Here is a 12133-nt window from a genome sequence, read left to right on the forward strand (position 1 = left end):
CGAGTCTGATTCTGCCAGTTCTGAGCATCGCTGCCCGGCCAGGAGCAGCAGCTCCCCCGGAATGCCCTGGCTGACCCTCAGCTGCACAGCAGAGGGGGCAGAGCAGGCAGGGCAGCTGGATCCCGCTGAGGGATCCCGGATTACACCCAAAGGCGATCCCCGGCCAGCAGAGCCCGGGCTGACCTTGCGGGGCGGGGGCGAGGGCGATGAGCCCCTCGCCAGCCCGGCAGGGACGGGGCAGAGCCGCCCATGCCAGCCCGGCGCACAGCGCTGCTGCCTCGCACTGCTGCTAGCGCACAATCCTCTCTCCTCTACCGCTCCTTATTTCATTTTTTTTTTTTTTCCCAAACCTTTGTGGAACAGACGCCCTCTCCTTGCCCCAGTTGGAGCTGCAGTAGAATGAAAAGGGGGGGTGGGAAGGAGGGAGGAGAGGAGGGGAAAAAAAAACCCTCTTTTGGTTGAGGTTTTCCTGTTACTATCACTGTAGCGTTTATTTAGCCAATCTCCTAACTATGACGTGAGGAAGGCAGGAATCATGGCTCGCTCATAATATTTAACACACCCACTGAAAGCTGGAGCTGCAGAGCTACTAGTCCAACCAGTCTCCAGAATTCAGTGTAGCTGAAAGGGGTTTTCACTCTGCACCTGCCAAAGATCTCTCCCCGCTTTTCCCTTCTCTCCCCCTCCTCTCTTCTTTTCTCCCTCTCTTTAAAAGAAAGATCTGTAAGACCCAGCAGAGATCAAAGACCTCTTCACTAAAAAGAACCTCAACTGATTTATATTAGTTTCTTTTCTCTAATCCTTCCTTCTCCCCGCTCTGTTTCTTTTTTTTTTTTTTTTTTCTGTGCCATATTTAACCTTTATGTTGCAGTTGTGCCATCAGACAGTTTTGCAGCCAAAAAAAACCAACCCAAGCCAAAGCACAAGCCCAGCTCGGATACAGCAGCCACCCAGGCTCGATCTCAGCTGAACATACTAATCTCTCCCAAGCACTGGACGCAATGGATGAAGAAACTGGAGCCGCTCTAAGAAAATGATTTTCCAGCCAATGTTCTTAAAGAGTCTGAGAGAAGAGAAGGAACAAGAACGAGCGGGGAGCGCTTCTGCTGCATCACTGCTCAAATCCAAAGGAAAGGAGTCAGCGTTTCCAGCACGGCCAAATATTATGGATGATTTTTTTTCTTCTGTCGCCTTTCCGCACAGGTTTTCTTAATATTTTTCTTTCCCCCTTCCTCCTCCCCACATTATTTTTTTTATTATATTTAATCAGCGCCTGTGTCTGATGCCGGTTTCTCTCCAAGAGCCAGTTTTCCGTGTTTGCTGTGATCCCTGTAATAAAAAGAGGGAGAAATCGTGAACAGATGGCTTTCTATATTACCATGCCGCTGGCATTGTTTTCCTGTTGATTTTAAAGGCTCGGTCCGGAGCTCTTTTTTTTTTTTTTTTTTTTTCCTTTTAATTTTTTTTTTCCTTTTATTTTTTTTTCCCTCCCCCTCCCAAGTTCTTGATGATACTGAGACATGAGGACCTATCGCGTTTAGCCTATGGAGGTAACTTTATTGACTTGATCGCTCGCTTCCCGACCCGAGAGGAGCACGCCGGAGCTTTGGGGGGGCTCTGCCCGCCGCCCCGGCCATGAAAATGCTCCTGGTGCGCAAGTTCCGCGTGCTGATCCTGATGGTGTTCCTCGTCGCCTGCACCATGCACATCATGATCGACCTGCTGCCGCGCCTGGAGCGCCGCGGCCCCGAGAGCCGCCCGGGCTGCTCCTGCCCGCCGCCCGCCGCCGCCGCCGCGCCGCGCTGGCCCGGCAAGCACACGCTGCGGATCCTGCAGGACTTCAGCGCCGAGCCGGCCTCCAACCTCTCGTCGCAGTCGCGGGAGGCGGCGGAGCGGGCGGCGGAGCGGGCGGCGGGCGGCGGGGCGGCGGCGGCGGCGGCGGCGGCGGGGCGGGCGCGGCGCTTGATCGGCCCCGGGGCGCCGCGGCCGCCGCCGCCCGCCCGCAGCGCCGCGCCGCTGGCCGCGCTCTTCCAGCACCCGCTGTACCGCGCCGCCCTGCCCCCGCTGGCCGACGGCGACCTGCTCTTCAATGTCAACAGCGACATCAGGTTCAACCCGCGCGCGGCCGAGCAGACCGAGTGGTGAGTGCTCCCCGTGGAGTGTCCCTGTCCCTGTCAGTGTCCCTGTCACTGTCCGTGTCCCTGTCTGTGTCCCTGTCCATATCCGTGTCCGTGTCCATGTCCCTGTGTGTGTCCCTGTCCGTGTCTGTGTCCCTGTCCCTGTCTGTGTCCCTGTCCGTGTCCCTGTCCGTGTCTGTGTCCCTGTCACTGTCCCTGTCCGTGTCCATGTCCCTGTCTGTGTCCCTTTCCCTGTCTGTGTCCGTGTCTGTGTCCCTGTCCCTGTCCCTGCCCCTGTCCCTGCCCCTGTCCCTGTCCCTGTCCCTGTCCCTCTCCATGTCCCTGTCCCTGTCCCTGTCCGTGTCCATGTCCCTGTCCCTGTCCCTCTCCATGTCCCTGTCCCTGTCCCTGTCCCTCTCCATGTCCCTGTCTCTGTCCATGTCCCTGTCCATGTCCCTGTCCCTGCCCATGTCCCTGTTCCTGTCCCTGTCCCTGTCCATGTCCCTGTCCCTGTCCCTGCCCCTGTCCCTGTCCCTGTCCCTGTCCCTCTTCATGTCCCTGTCCCTGCCCCTGTCCCTGCCCCTGTCCCTGTCCCTGTCCCTCTCCATGTCCCTGTCCCTGTCTCTGTCCATGTCCCTGTCCATGTCCCTGTCCCTGTCCCTCTCCGTGTCCCCCTGGTCGCTGCCCCTGGGTGTGGAAGTGGGCAGAGGGTTGAGTGCAGCGTTTCGGGGTCACTGGGAAAAAGAGAAACAGTTCACAGGCTCACCCAGTCATGTTCCTTGGGGAAATAAATGCCCTGAAATACAGAATAAACACAGGAGCACGGCAGCACTGAGGCCAAGAGGTCGGTCTGCCCCATCTCCAGCTGTAGAAGATGCTGCCAGAAGAACAGAGGGTGAGCTCACAGCGAGCCTTCCTCTCCAGCACCTTCCCAGTCTCCCACCCAGAGGTGAAGGGGCTGAGCAGTGAGGCCAGGCAGTAATACATTAACTTTTCTCAAAAGCAAGGTCTGGTACCACAAAGGCATTCATCCTGGCAGGTATTTCCGCTTTCAGGATCTGATCTGGGCTACATTTTTCATCCTCAATTAATTCCCAGTGCCCTGCACCTCCAGCCTTCAAAGCAGTCAGTTGCTCTGTGAATCGTATGCCCTGTTGGCTCCTAAGAAATGCTGAGAAATTCAATGACTGAAAAATCAAAAGGGTTGTCTAATACAACAGCACCCTCTTCCAAACACACTGACATTGTAATGTTTAAACAGCTGCATTGTACCGTGCAAAGCTCTGTCAAGCTGCAAAGCAGCCAGCATGATCTAAACCTTTAGAAAGAGAGGATAAATAATTCTGATTTCCGGCCCATGAGCATGTGAATTGTCCAGGCTCCTTCCATCTAATAATCCTAACTGACTGTGAAGGGAAATAACCTGGAAAGTTTTGGGTTCTCTGAAAGAAAAAGAAAAGGAGTCACAAATGCATGAACATCTGGAGATGACTGTAAACACAGAGAACTCTGGATCAAAAATATGGGTTAGGCTGTTCAGTAGGTGAAGAGTGAAATCAACACTGATATCCACAATGCAGCTGCCTGTTGTACATATTTTTCTTAGTGGCTGCAGCCAATGTTTCCAGAACTAAAATGAAATTAAGCAAGTAGAGATGATTTTAATTAATTCTTTGCTGTAGTAGGTTGCTACTGCTCAGGAAGAGGCATGACCAGCCAGTTCTTCTTTAGCAACCAGTTCAGAGTGAGGCAGTTTCTCAATCTCCCTCGTTAGGAGGAGGGGGAATGGGAGAATTGGGCACCACAGGCCAGGCTCTGCTGCACTCCTGGTTTCCTGCCCCATGTTCCTGTTAAAGAAAGGCTCAGGATGAAGCTGTTGTTTAAGTCAGACCTGTAAAAGCTGTGTGGAGCATAATGCAACCTAAAGACAAGGTAAAACTTGAGCTCTGTGTTTCTGCTATAGAAGGGCCTCTGCCAGTGCTCAGTGATGCCACTCTGAGTTTTGCTCCTGACTTTCATGGGTGTTAGATCAGGCAGGATGAGGGGAAGTGAGAATCCATCTCCCCATTAGCTGCAGGTGGGAAGAGGCTCCTGGTGCAGGGAGGAGCCCTGGACCTCTCTCCCTCCTGTAGCACTTGGCCTTTCCAAGTTGTCACATTTTGGAACGCTGATGCCTGTTACAAACTGTAACATAATTTCTTTCTCCTCAATTTTGAGTTTTTGTTGTATTCTTTTTTTTTTTTTTTTTTTTTTTTTTTTTTTTTTTTTTGGTGGTAGGCAAAATGAAGATCATCATGAAGAATTTTTGCCAACTGGAGAAACCTCCATAGACTCCTACCCAAACTGGTTAAAATTCCACATTGGCATTAATCGGTACGAGTTGTATTCCAGAGATAATCCTGCAATTGAGGCTTTACTACAAGACCTTGTCTCCCAAAAGATAACCAGTGTTGGTATGTTTAGATATATGTTATTTTTTTATCATTATTTGCTCTTTGTTCAGAATCTCACTGCTGTTTGAGTATTAACATTTTGCATGGCTTCTCTCCAGCATCCCTACAACTTTGCCTTCTGATTTCCCTGCTCATTTTCTCTGCTAAACATGAAGAGATATTGCCAGCTCTGTATTACCTGAATAATTGCCAAGTCTGCCAGCAAGGCAAACCTCATTCATGTCAGAGATCCTTTAGCCACAACCAGGCCGAAAGAGCGCTACTTGTTTATTTAAAATAAATACACTGACAGAAAAAAAAAAAAAAAAAAGGGGGATGGCAGAAAGCAGACAGCATCCTGCACGAGCTAGATTTGTATTAGTGGCTGATTATTATTTAGCAGGCTGTGCCTGGCAGCCCTGCCTTGCCAGGGAAGCAGAGGCTGCCCTGCAGGAGCTGCAGCTTCCCCAGGCAGGGCAGAAGCTCCAGGCTCCTGCTCATCCTCCTGCTGAGCAGAGCTCAGTCTGCCTGCTCTGCCTGCAAATCCACCACGGGGATGTGCCCACATCAGCCTCTGGCTCTGCTTAAACAAGGTGACACCGTGTGGGGCTTTTCTCCAGGGCTGGTTAATGGCAACGTGTGTCTTCTTGAATTTGGCTGTGTAGCTGCACAGGGAAAGAAATGTCACAACCTTAGATGAAAGCCCTGGGATGCTAAACAAGTGCACGCCCCGTGGTTTGCAGAGGTGGGGAGCTGCAGCACAGCAGTGCTTTCCATCCAGCAGGCAGAAAATGGAGTTGCTTGTGCTGACCACAAAGTTGCAAAGTCCCTTTTCAGAGGGATGAAATAGCAGGAGCTCTGTGAAAGTGCTGATGGTGTGCTGGCACTGTGGGATGAGGTCAGCAGGTCTTTAACCCTGCGAGGCAAAAATTCCCCTGGCTTCAGCAGGAAATGGCCTGGGCAAGAATAGCTCAAGCAGCCCCAGGGTTTACATTTTCCATTGTGTGAATCACAGCTGCTGCTGAGCAGGAATAAAGGAGGTCCTTGGTCATCAGGAGTGGGCTGATTTGGCTGGTTGGGATGGAGTAGGTGTAAAATGCAGGATGCCACAGGAGACTTTCATCTCAGTGAGTTTGCTGTGTGTTGGCTGTGCTCTGTGCAAAGCAGGTTGTGGTACCCAGGTGCCATCCCACGTGTTGGATTCAGGAAACATGACAAACCTGGGCTTGTTTATTAACCTGTGATGGGTTTTCTGTTCCCAAAATCTGGATCAGGGTGATTCATTAAGAGAATCATATTTGTTAAGTCTGTCCCTTCTGCAGAGCAGGGGGATGGCTGAGGTGGATTAGGGACACAGAAGCTGGTGGGGGAAAAAGGGAAGTACAAGCAAGAAATAGTAGTTTAGTGCTCACTCTTTCTTCACTTGATCTTCTGGGCTTGGTGTTCACTTGTGCTTCTGGGCATGTGGCTTCACCTCTGTCTGCTTCAGTTGGCCTAGCAGCAAAAAATTATTATCATAAAAAATGGAGTGAAATCCTGACCCTGGTGACATCAGTGGAAGTTTTTGCCACTTGCTTCCCTGGGAAAATGATTTCACCTAATGTGTCATAGAGATCTATCATGGGGTTTCCATTAATTCTGATTTTGATGGAGCTTTCAGATCAATGGGGGTAAAGGGCCCTGGGAGCACAGAGGAAGATTTATGGTTGCTATTAGCTATTCCCTTTGGGATTGTCTCTGTTAATGTTTGGGCAAGGCTCTTAAGAGCATGGTAGGGCCTCTTATGCCTCAAACTAAAACACAGAGCCATGGTTTCTAGCAATGAATCAGGATAATTTCCATAAATTAAAGCATGAGGTGTATTTGGGAACTGACAGGGAATGATTCCTACTCATAAACCCCATAAAATCAAGTATATGGAAATGGAAGGGGACTTCTGCCCATATAGAGATGCCAGAATCTGAATTTTGGTGTTAGCATTCACTACCTGACCTTGTGGGGATTCAGGAGCTTTGTCAGCTTGCAAAGACAAAAGAGCATATTGCTAATACACTTTTTTAAATTATTTTTTTCACAATGCAACTTCTCTTATTTTATGTTGCAAATTCTTTGGATGTTTAAAAATACATGTTTTAAAGTAATTCCTGCCAGTTTTCAGCTTTACTGCAGAGCAGCAGAGGGATTCAAAAGCATGTAAGCTGATTAACAAAGAGTAAAATTTGACCAAAGGACATTTATAGGGCTGTTACATTCTTTGGATATTCCTGCTTATCTTCTAATTAGCCGTGTTGGTTTTTTTTTTCCTTATGGTCAATTTTTGCTGGGTTGTTGTTTGGGTTTTTTTTTTTTTTTTTTAATACAGCTGGAAATCTGTCAGGTTAGGAGCATAAAATAAATTGAAACCTTGATAATGCCTGGTCTTCAGGCTTCTTTTTGCAAGCAGGACAATTAAATATACAGAGTTACATGCATTAGATGAAATGGGATATGGCTTTATCCAGTTCCTTCCTAGTGTTCAGATTTACTTTGGCTCTAATAGAAGTAGATGATTTGTCTGATACCTGCAGTAATTAGATCCAAACTGCAGCAAAGCAGCTTCCTTGGCCACACTGTGATTTCTCTGCTCACCCTGCATTATTTGTGGGCCAGGGTGGGGAGCAGACTGACTCCCAAAATCTGCTAGAACCCCTCTCAGCACTCTGTAATGTGCAGTGGTATTTTAAAATGAGAACAGTGCAATTCCCAAGAGCAGGGAGCACCAAGGTGACATTTTCTTGATGTTAAAGTTTAAATGGAACAAATCCATGGATGGGAAGGAGAATCCCATCCAGCTCCCACAGTGACACCTAGAGCTGGCCTGGAAAAGAACAGGGTTACCCAGGCTGGGGCTGAGCATGGTTCTGTGCCCTGCATCTACATATATACATATTTCCTATTCATTTTCTTCAGCAGAAAGGGATAGCTCTTAATTTGATTTAATTCACTGAAAATTTCCTCTTGCTGTAAATAGGAGCCTGGAGAGAATTGTTTTTCCACTGAGTTTCCAGAAGCACATGCACAGGCAATTGCACATTTCCTTTGCCTTTCACAGCTGCTTATTGCATACATAAATAACCACAGTTATCTATTTTCTTGCATATTTACAAGATGTCTGTGCATAATTGTGGCAGCACTCTCAGCAGTTTGACACCAGCTCTGGCATGGTGCATTGGAGGGACACTCTTCAGAGCAGAGAATAGATTTTATGATTTCTCTGAGCAGCTGGGACTTATATTTTTATTTTTATTCTTTAAGTTCTCTGGTTGTAAAGGTTTGGAAACATTACCTGACTGAGGTAATTTGTGAATCTGTGATGCCTTCAGTTTGTACAGGCAGTAATTAGAAAGCAAGTGTGTGAGATTACTCACACTGAGAATAAAAGCTGCAATTACCTGAGGTGGACTGTGCTTCAAGGCAGGGAAAGAAAAGAGAAAAGGGAAAGACAAAATGCTAAATATTGAACATAAATTCTGGCTCTCAAGAAAATCATGAAAATTTCATCCAAACGAAAGAAGTGCTTTTGAGAACTTGTGAGAAACAATGAAATGTAGCATCTTTGATTTACTGCACAAAGAAACAATGAATCTGCCAAGAGTCAACAGATTGATTTAATATACAATTCCAGATGAAAGGAGGGGACTTAAGATGTACAGCAAAGCCTTAGAATAATTTTGCAGATCTCTTCCCCTGCAGAAATCTTTTACTTATTTGACTAAACCAAAAAGTCCTTTAAAAGCAAGTGAGCAGAATTGGCTGAACAAGGACAGGCTAAGAGATGATGAGGGTGTGAATTTATTTTTAAATATGTTCTTTACAGCTTGTACAGGGCCATATCTCCAGCCTGGGGCAGAGCATTACTTGTTAAAGCCAATCAACATGTTTATGTTAGATTTTAGCTTGATCTATAAATAGGAATCCAAAATGTATCTGAGCATCCTCAGTTTCAGATGTTAACTGCATCCCAAGCTGTGACTGTATCCTACTTCTCAGGCATTAGCGCTGCATAATTAAATACATTTTAAAATCTTTGTTGGATGCTGACCAAAAGAATCAGGAGAAGTTCAGAGATCCTGTTGGGTCTTTCTCCATCAGAAACCATATGGATTAGACAGGCTGGTAGGATCAGAGCTATCATGGAGCAACACAGAGGAGCTGGAAAACCAGACCAGTTGGAACTCCAAATCCTTCTGGGCAGCACTGTCAGCACCAGGCAGCAGCCAGCCCTGTAACATGCAGCTTGGAAAGATGACAGAGATGATAGCTGGGATGTCTTTAGCATTGGATGGGGTCTGTGGCACAGGGAGGGAATTCAGGACTTGTGCTGGTGAGGTGGGCACAGCAGCAGGCTCAGGGGTGTAAATGGAGTGGGGATTGATCCAAAGCCTGTCAGAAAATAGAAGGAGTCCCAGCAATTCCACTAATCTTTGGACAAGACTCTAATCCCAAACATTCAGGTAAAAAGATATCTCAGGGAATTTTTTGCAAAGCCTCCTGAAGGTAGGAAGATTTCTGATCACACCCTAGAGCCCTTACACTGGGTTAACAGGAAAGGTTAATGCTGCTTTCCATTTCCTTCTACTTTGGAGGGAAAAGAGAGGCTTTGAATTGCCTGAAGATGAAAAGTAATGATGGCATTGGGATTTGTTTTTAGCAGTGTGCCAGTACATCCAGGAGCTGTGTGAGACTTGATTTGAAGTGCCTGCTGTGAGCTAGCAGGTTTATAAAGCCTTTACAGAGCTGTTTGTGACCTGTGCTGTTACAGTATATTAAAATATTTCAGAAAAAAAAAAGTGAATTTAGAGTGTGGCTAGTGGTTCCTTTGGAGTCAGCACTTGTGTTGCAAGGATTTGTAAAAATCTCTGAAGCTGCTGATCAGAGGTGTGACAGATTGCAATGGTGCAGCACCCTCCACTCCTTGGAAAATGGGATTGCTGCTCCTGGCTGTTGCACATTCTTCAGGAATGGCCTGTGGGCAGCAGATGAAGCATAAGGATGTCTCCATATGACCAAACAATGTTTGTTTGGGACAAACCCCTGGAAGATGGCAGGCCACAATGGCCAGAGGGATGTGTTTAACTGGGGCTGAGCAGGAAAGGGAGTTCCTGGAGAAACACAGCTCAGAAAATGGGAGGGGAGCCAGTGTGCAGATGTGATGCTGAGTCAGGACAGGGGAAGTGATCTGAGCTAGAGTGGATCACCTCCAGTGAGCTCTGCTCCTCTCTGGCATTGCCACCCCCAAAATTTGGGTGCTCTGGGCTGTTCCAAGGCTGACTTTGCAGGCACAGCAAAGGTTTTGTTGAGCTCAGAACAGTCCAAGCTCAGATGTTTCCATCTCTGCAGGGATTACAGTGTTGGGCTCAACCAGCCTGGGTTGGAGGGTGACTTTGCCTCACCCCAGCCTGGCCAGCACACCTGTGGCACTGGGAGAGCAGACAAAGTGGGAATAGCTGCATGTGAGCCTGGATAACAGGGGAAGCCAAGCTGGAGCTCTGCTATGGGTTTTTTTTCCATGATCCATGTGGGTTCTGCCATGTCATAAAGCACAATGGGACACAATTCCCACCAGTGTCCCCCTCTGGATTTCAGCCTTCCAAAGTTTGCTGCCAGCAGCAGTGCAGGAACAACTTGTGCCAGCAAAACTTGTGTTGGGGTGAAGCTACTGGTGCAACCAATTAGGGCAATACAATAAGATGGATCTAAAAGAACAAGGGAGATGTTTTTGTCTTACTTCAGCTCAGCTCCCTCTGACAGCAAACCAGGCTTTTGTGTCTCATGGAAGAATTATTCTGAATTGTTAATCTTCTTCATACATTTCCCTGCTTGGTGATGACATCCTTGCTGCTGAGTTTGGCTGCTAACAAAATCATTATCTGTCGAGTGGCTGCAGTTAGCTGAGAAACTATTCCTCTCAATATCTGAAACCAGTGCTGAAATTTCCTTTTTTTTTGTCTTCTTAGCATTACTATGATGGCAGGAGGGTTAGATTACTGGATTAGGGTTGGGGCTGGAAGGTTTCTGCTTCTCATTATCCTCATCCTGGGCATGAAAAAGCCTTGTGCTCCTCCTGCCCTCAGGTGCAGATAAAATTACCTGTCCTGCACAGGGGAGGGGGTTTAATCCAGGAAAGCTCTCTGCTTCTGCTTTACCTGGTCAGTGCAAATTGCTTAATGCCCTTTCATTTCTAATTATTTATTTGTTCCTTTGGGATAAAGTGGAAAGGCAAGAGAAGGCTGGGATCAGCAGAACAGCAGGGCAGGAGGGATTTTATTCTAGGAGAAGTATAATTACACTGACCAGATTTGCATAGCATTTTGTTGCAAAAATGTACAAGTGCTGAAAGAGAGCTGATGACCTATCAGTGATAAGGCACAGAGATGAGTAATTAAAAAGATGTGCAGCTAATAGCATCAGTTAGAGAAAAAAACATGTACAAGCTGTACAGGTGGAACAAGGGAGCTCTCAGCCAGAATTTACAGAGCAAAATAACTTGACATTTATGGAGTTCTGCAGTTGACATGGCTTTTGTCAGAGCTGCAAAGAAAGGGATTGATTATCTGATGATTCCTAGAAAGCATCTTTAAAAGTCTGGCTCATCCACACACAGCCCTGCTGGCCATGGCCTGCCTTCCCAGCACAGAGGTGCATTTAGGAGTCAGGATACAGGTCATTTCATTTGTTAGGATGGTCTTGATTGAGGCAGCAGAAAAGCAGCTGTTTTCTGAAGTGTATGCTTATAATTTTAAAACAGCCTTATCATCAAGTAAAATGCATTTTTACGAATTCATATATATATTTCTTTTAAAATCCTAATTTTAAAAACACTATAATCTGGCTGTTACTGTGATATTTTCCAAGTTTTTTCAGAATTATATCAATGAGTATCAGTCTTGAATTCCCATTAGCTCCCAGCTGGGAGATGAGCAAAGCCACTGTCCTTGTCACCTTCACTGTCCCCTTCTGCCCTCCCAGCCAGGCTCTCCTGCATGAACCACCTTGGGATCCCTGGAGTTTAACTGGGCTTGGATTGGTATCCATTGTGCACAGAGGAGGTGAATTTACATATCTCTGCTGCTCAGGAACACTTATTAAAATCACAGCAGAAATCAGAGATTGCTACAGTCTCTGCTCATACTTTTAATTAAGGAGCTGTCTGCTGTGCACTGGGCTGTAGATCCCAGCTGCAGCATTTTGAAACCACCCCCAGCTCCTTTCCCAGTGTGAGTCTGTGGCTAAAAGGGGCTCCAAGAGCAATAAGAGATGGAGAAAACAAGACTCAGTGGTCAGCTCCTGTAGGTACTGTCCATCTGGGGTGCTTGTGGTGGCCAGAAAAAGGCAGAGAAGTGTCAGGAAATCCAATCCATGTTTAGTCCTGGTCAGCAGCTCAAAGCCCTTCCCTGTGCTTTGCTGAATAATCTGTTGTCCAGTTGGGATCACCCTGCTTGATGCCCTGATACCACAGTGCTGAGCTGATACAGAGAAAACCAGATATGATTTGGTTTCAAGGAAACTGAATTTAAGTAGATCCACATGTCTCATTTTAAAGCT

At 47.1% G+C, this 12133-nt stretch overlaps 1 protein-coding gene across 1 annotated transcript in view; it reads left to right on the forward strand.

Annotated features, from left to right (window-relative positions):
• Positions 1-527: 527 nt before the first annotated feature.
• FAM20C (FAM20C golgi associated secretory pathway kinase) overlaps positions 528-12133 on the forward strand; it is a 52127-nt gene continuing 40521 nt past the window's right edge. The window contains exons 1-3 of the mRNA XM_079320684.1: positions 528-1203; positions 1502-2141; positions 4395-4570. Coding sequence (XP_079176810.1) covers positions 1636-2141; positions 4395-4570 — 682 coding nt within the window. The 5' untranslated portion in view covers positions 528-1203; positions 1502-1635. The remainder of the gene's footprint in view (positions 1204-1501; positions 2142-4394; positions 4571-12133) is intronic.

Source organism: Erithacus rubecula (genome assembly GCF_903797595.1).
Source record: "Erithacus rubecula genome assembly, chromosome: 17".
Classification (NCBI taxonomy): Eukaryota; Metazoa; Chordata; class Aves; order Passeriformes; family Muscicapidae; genus Erithacus; species Erithacus rubecula.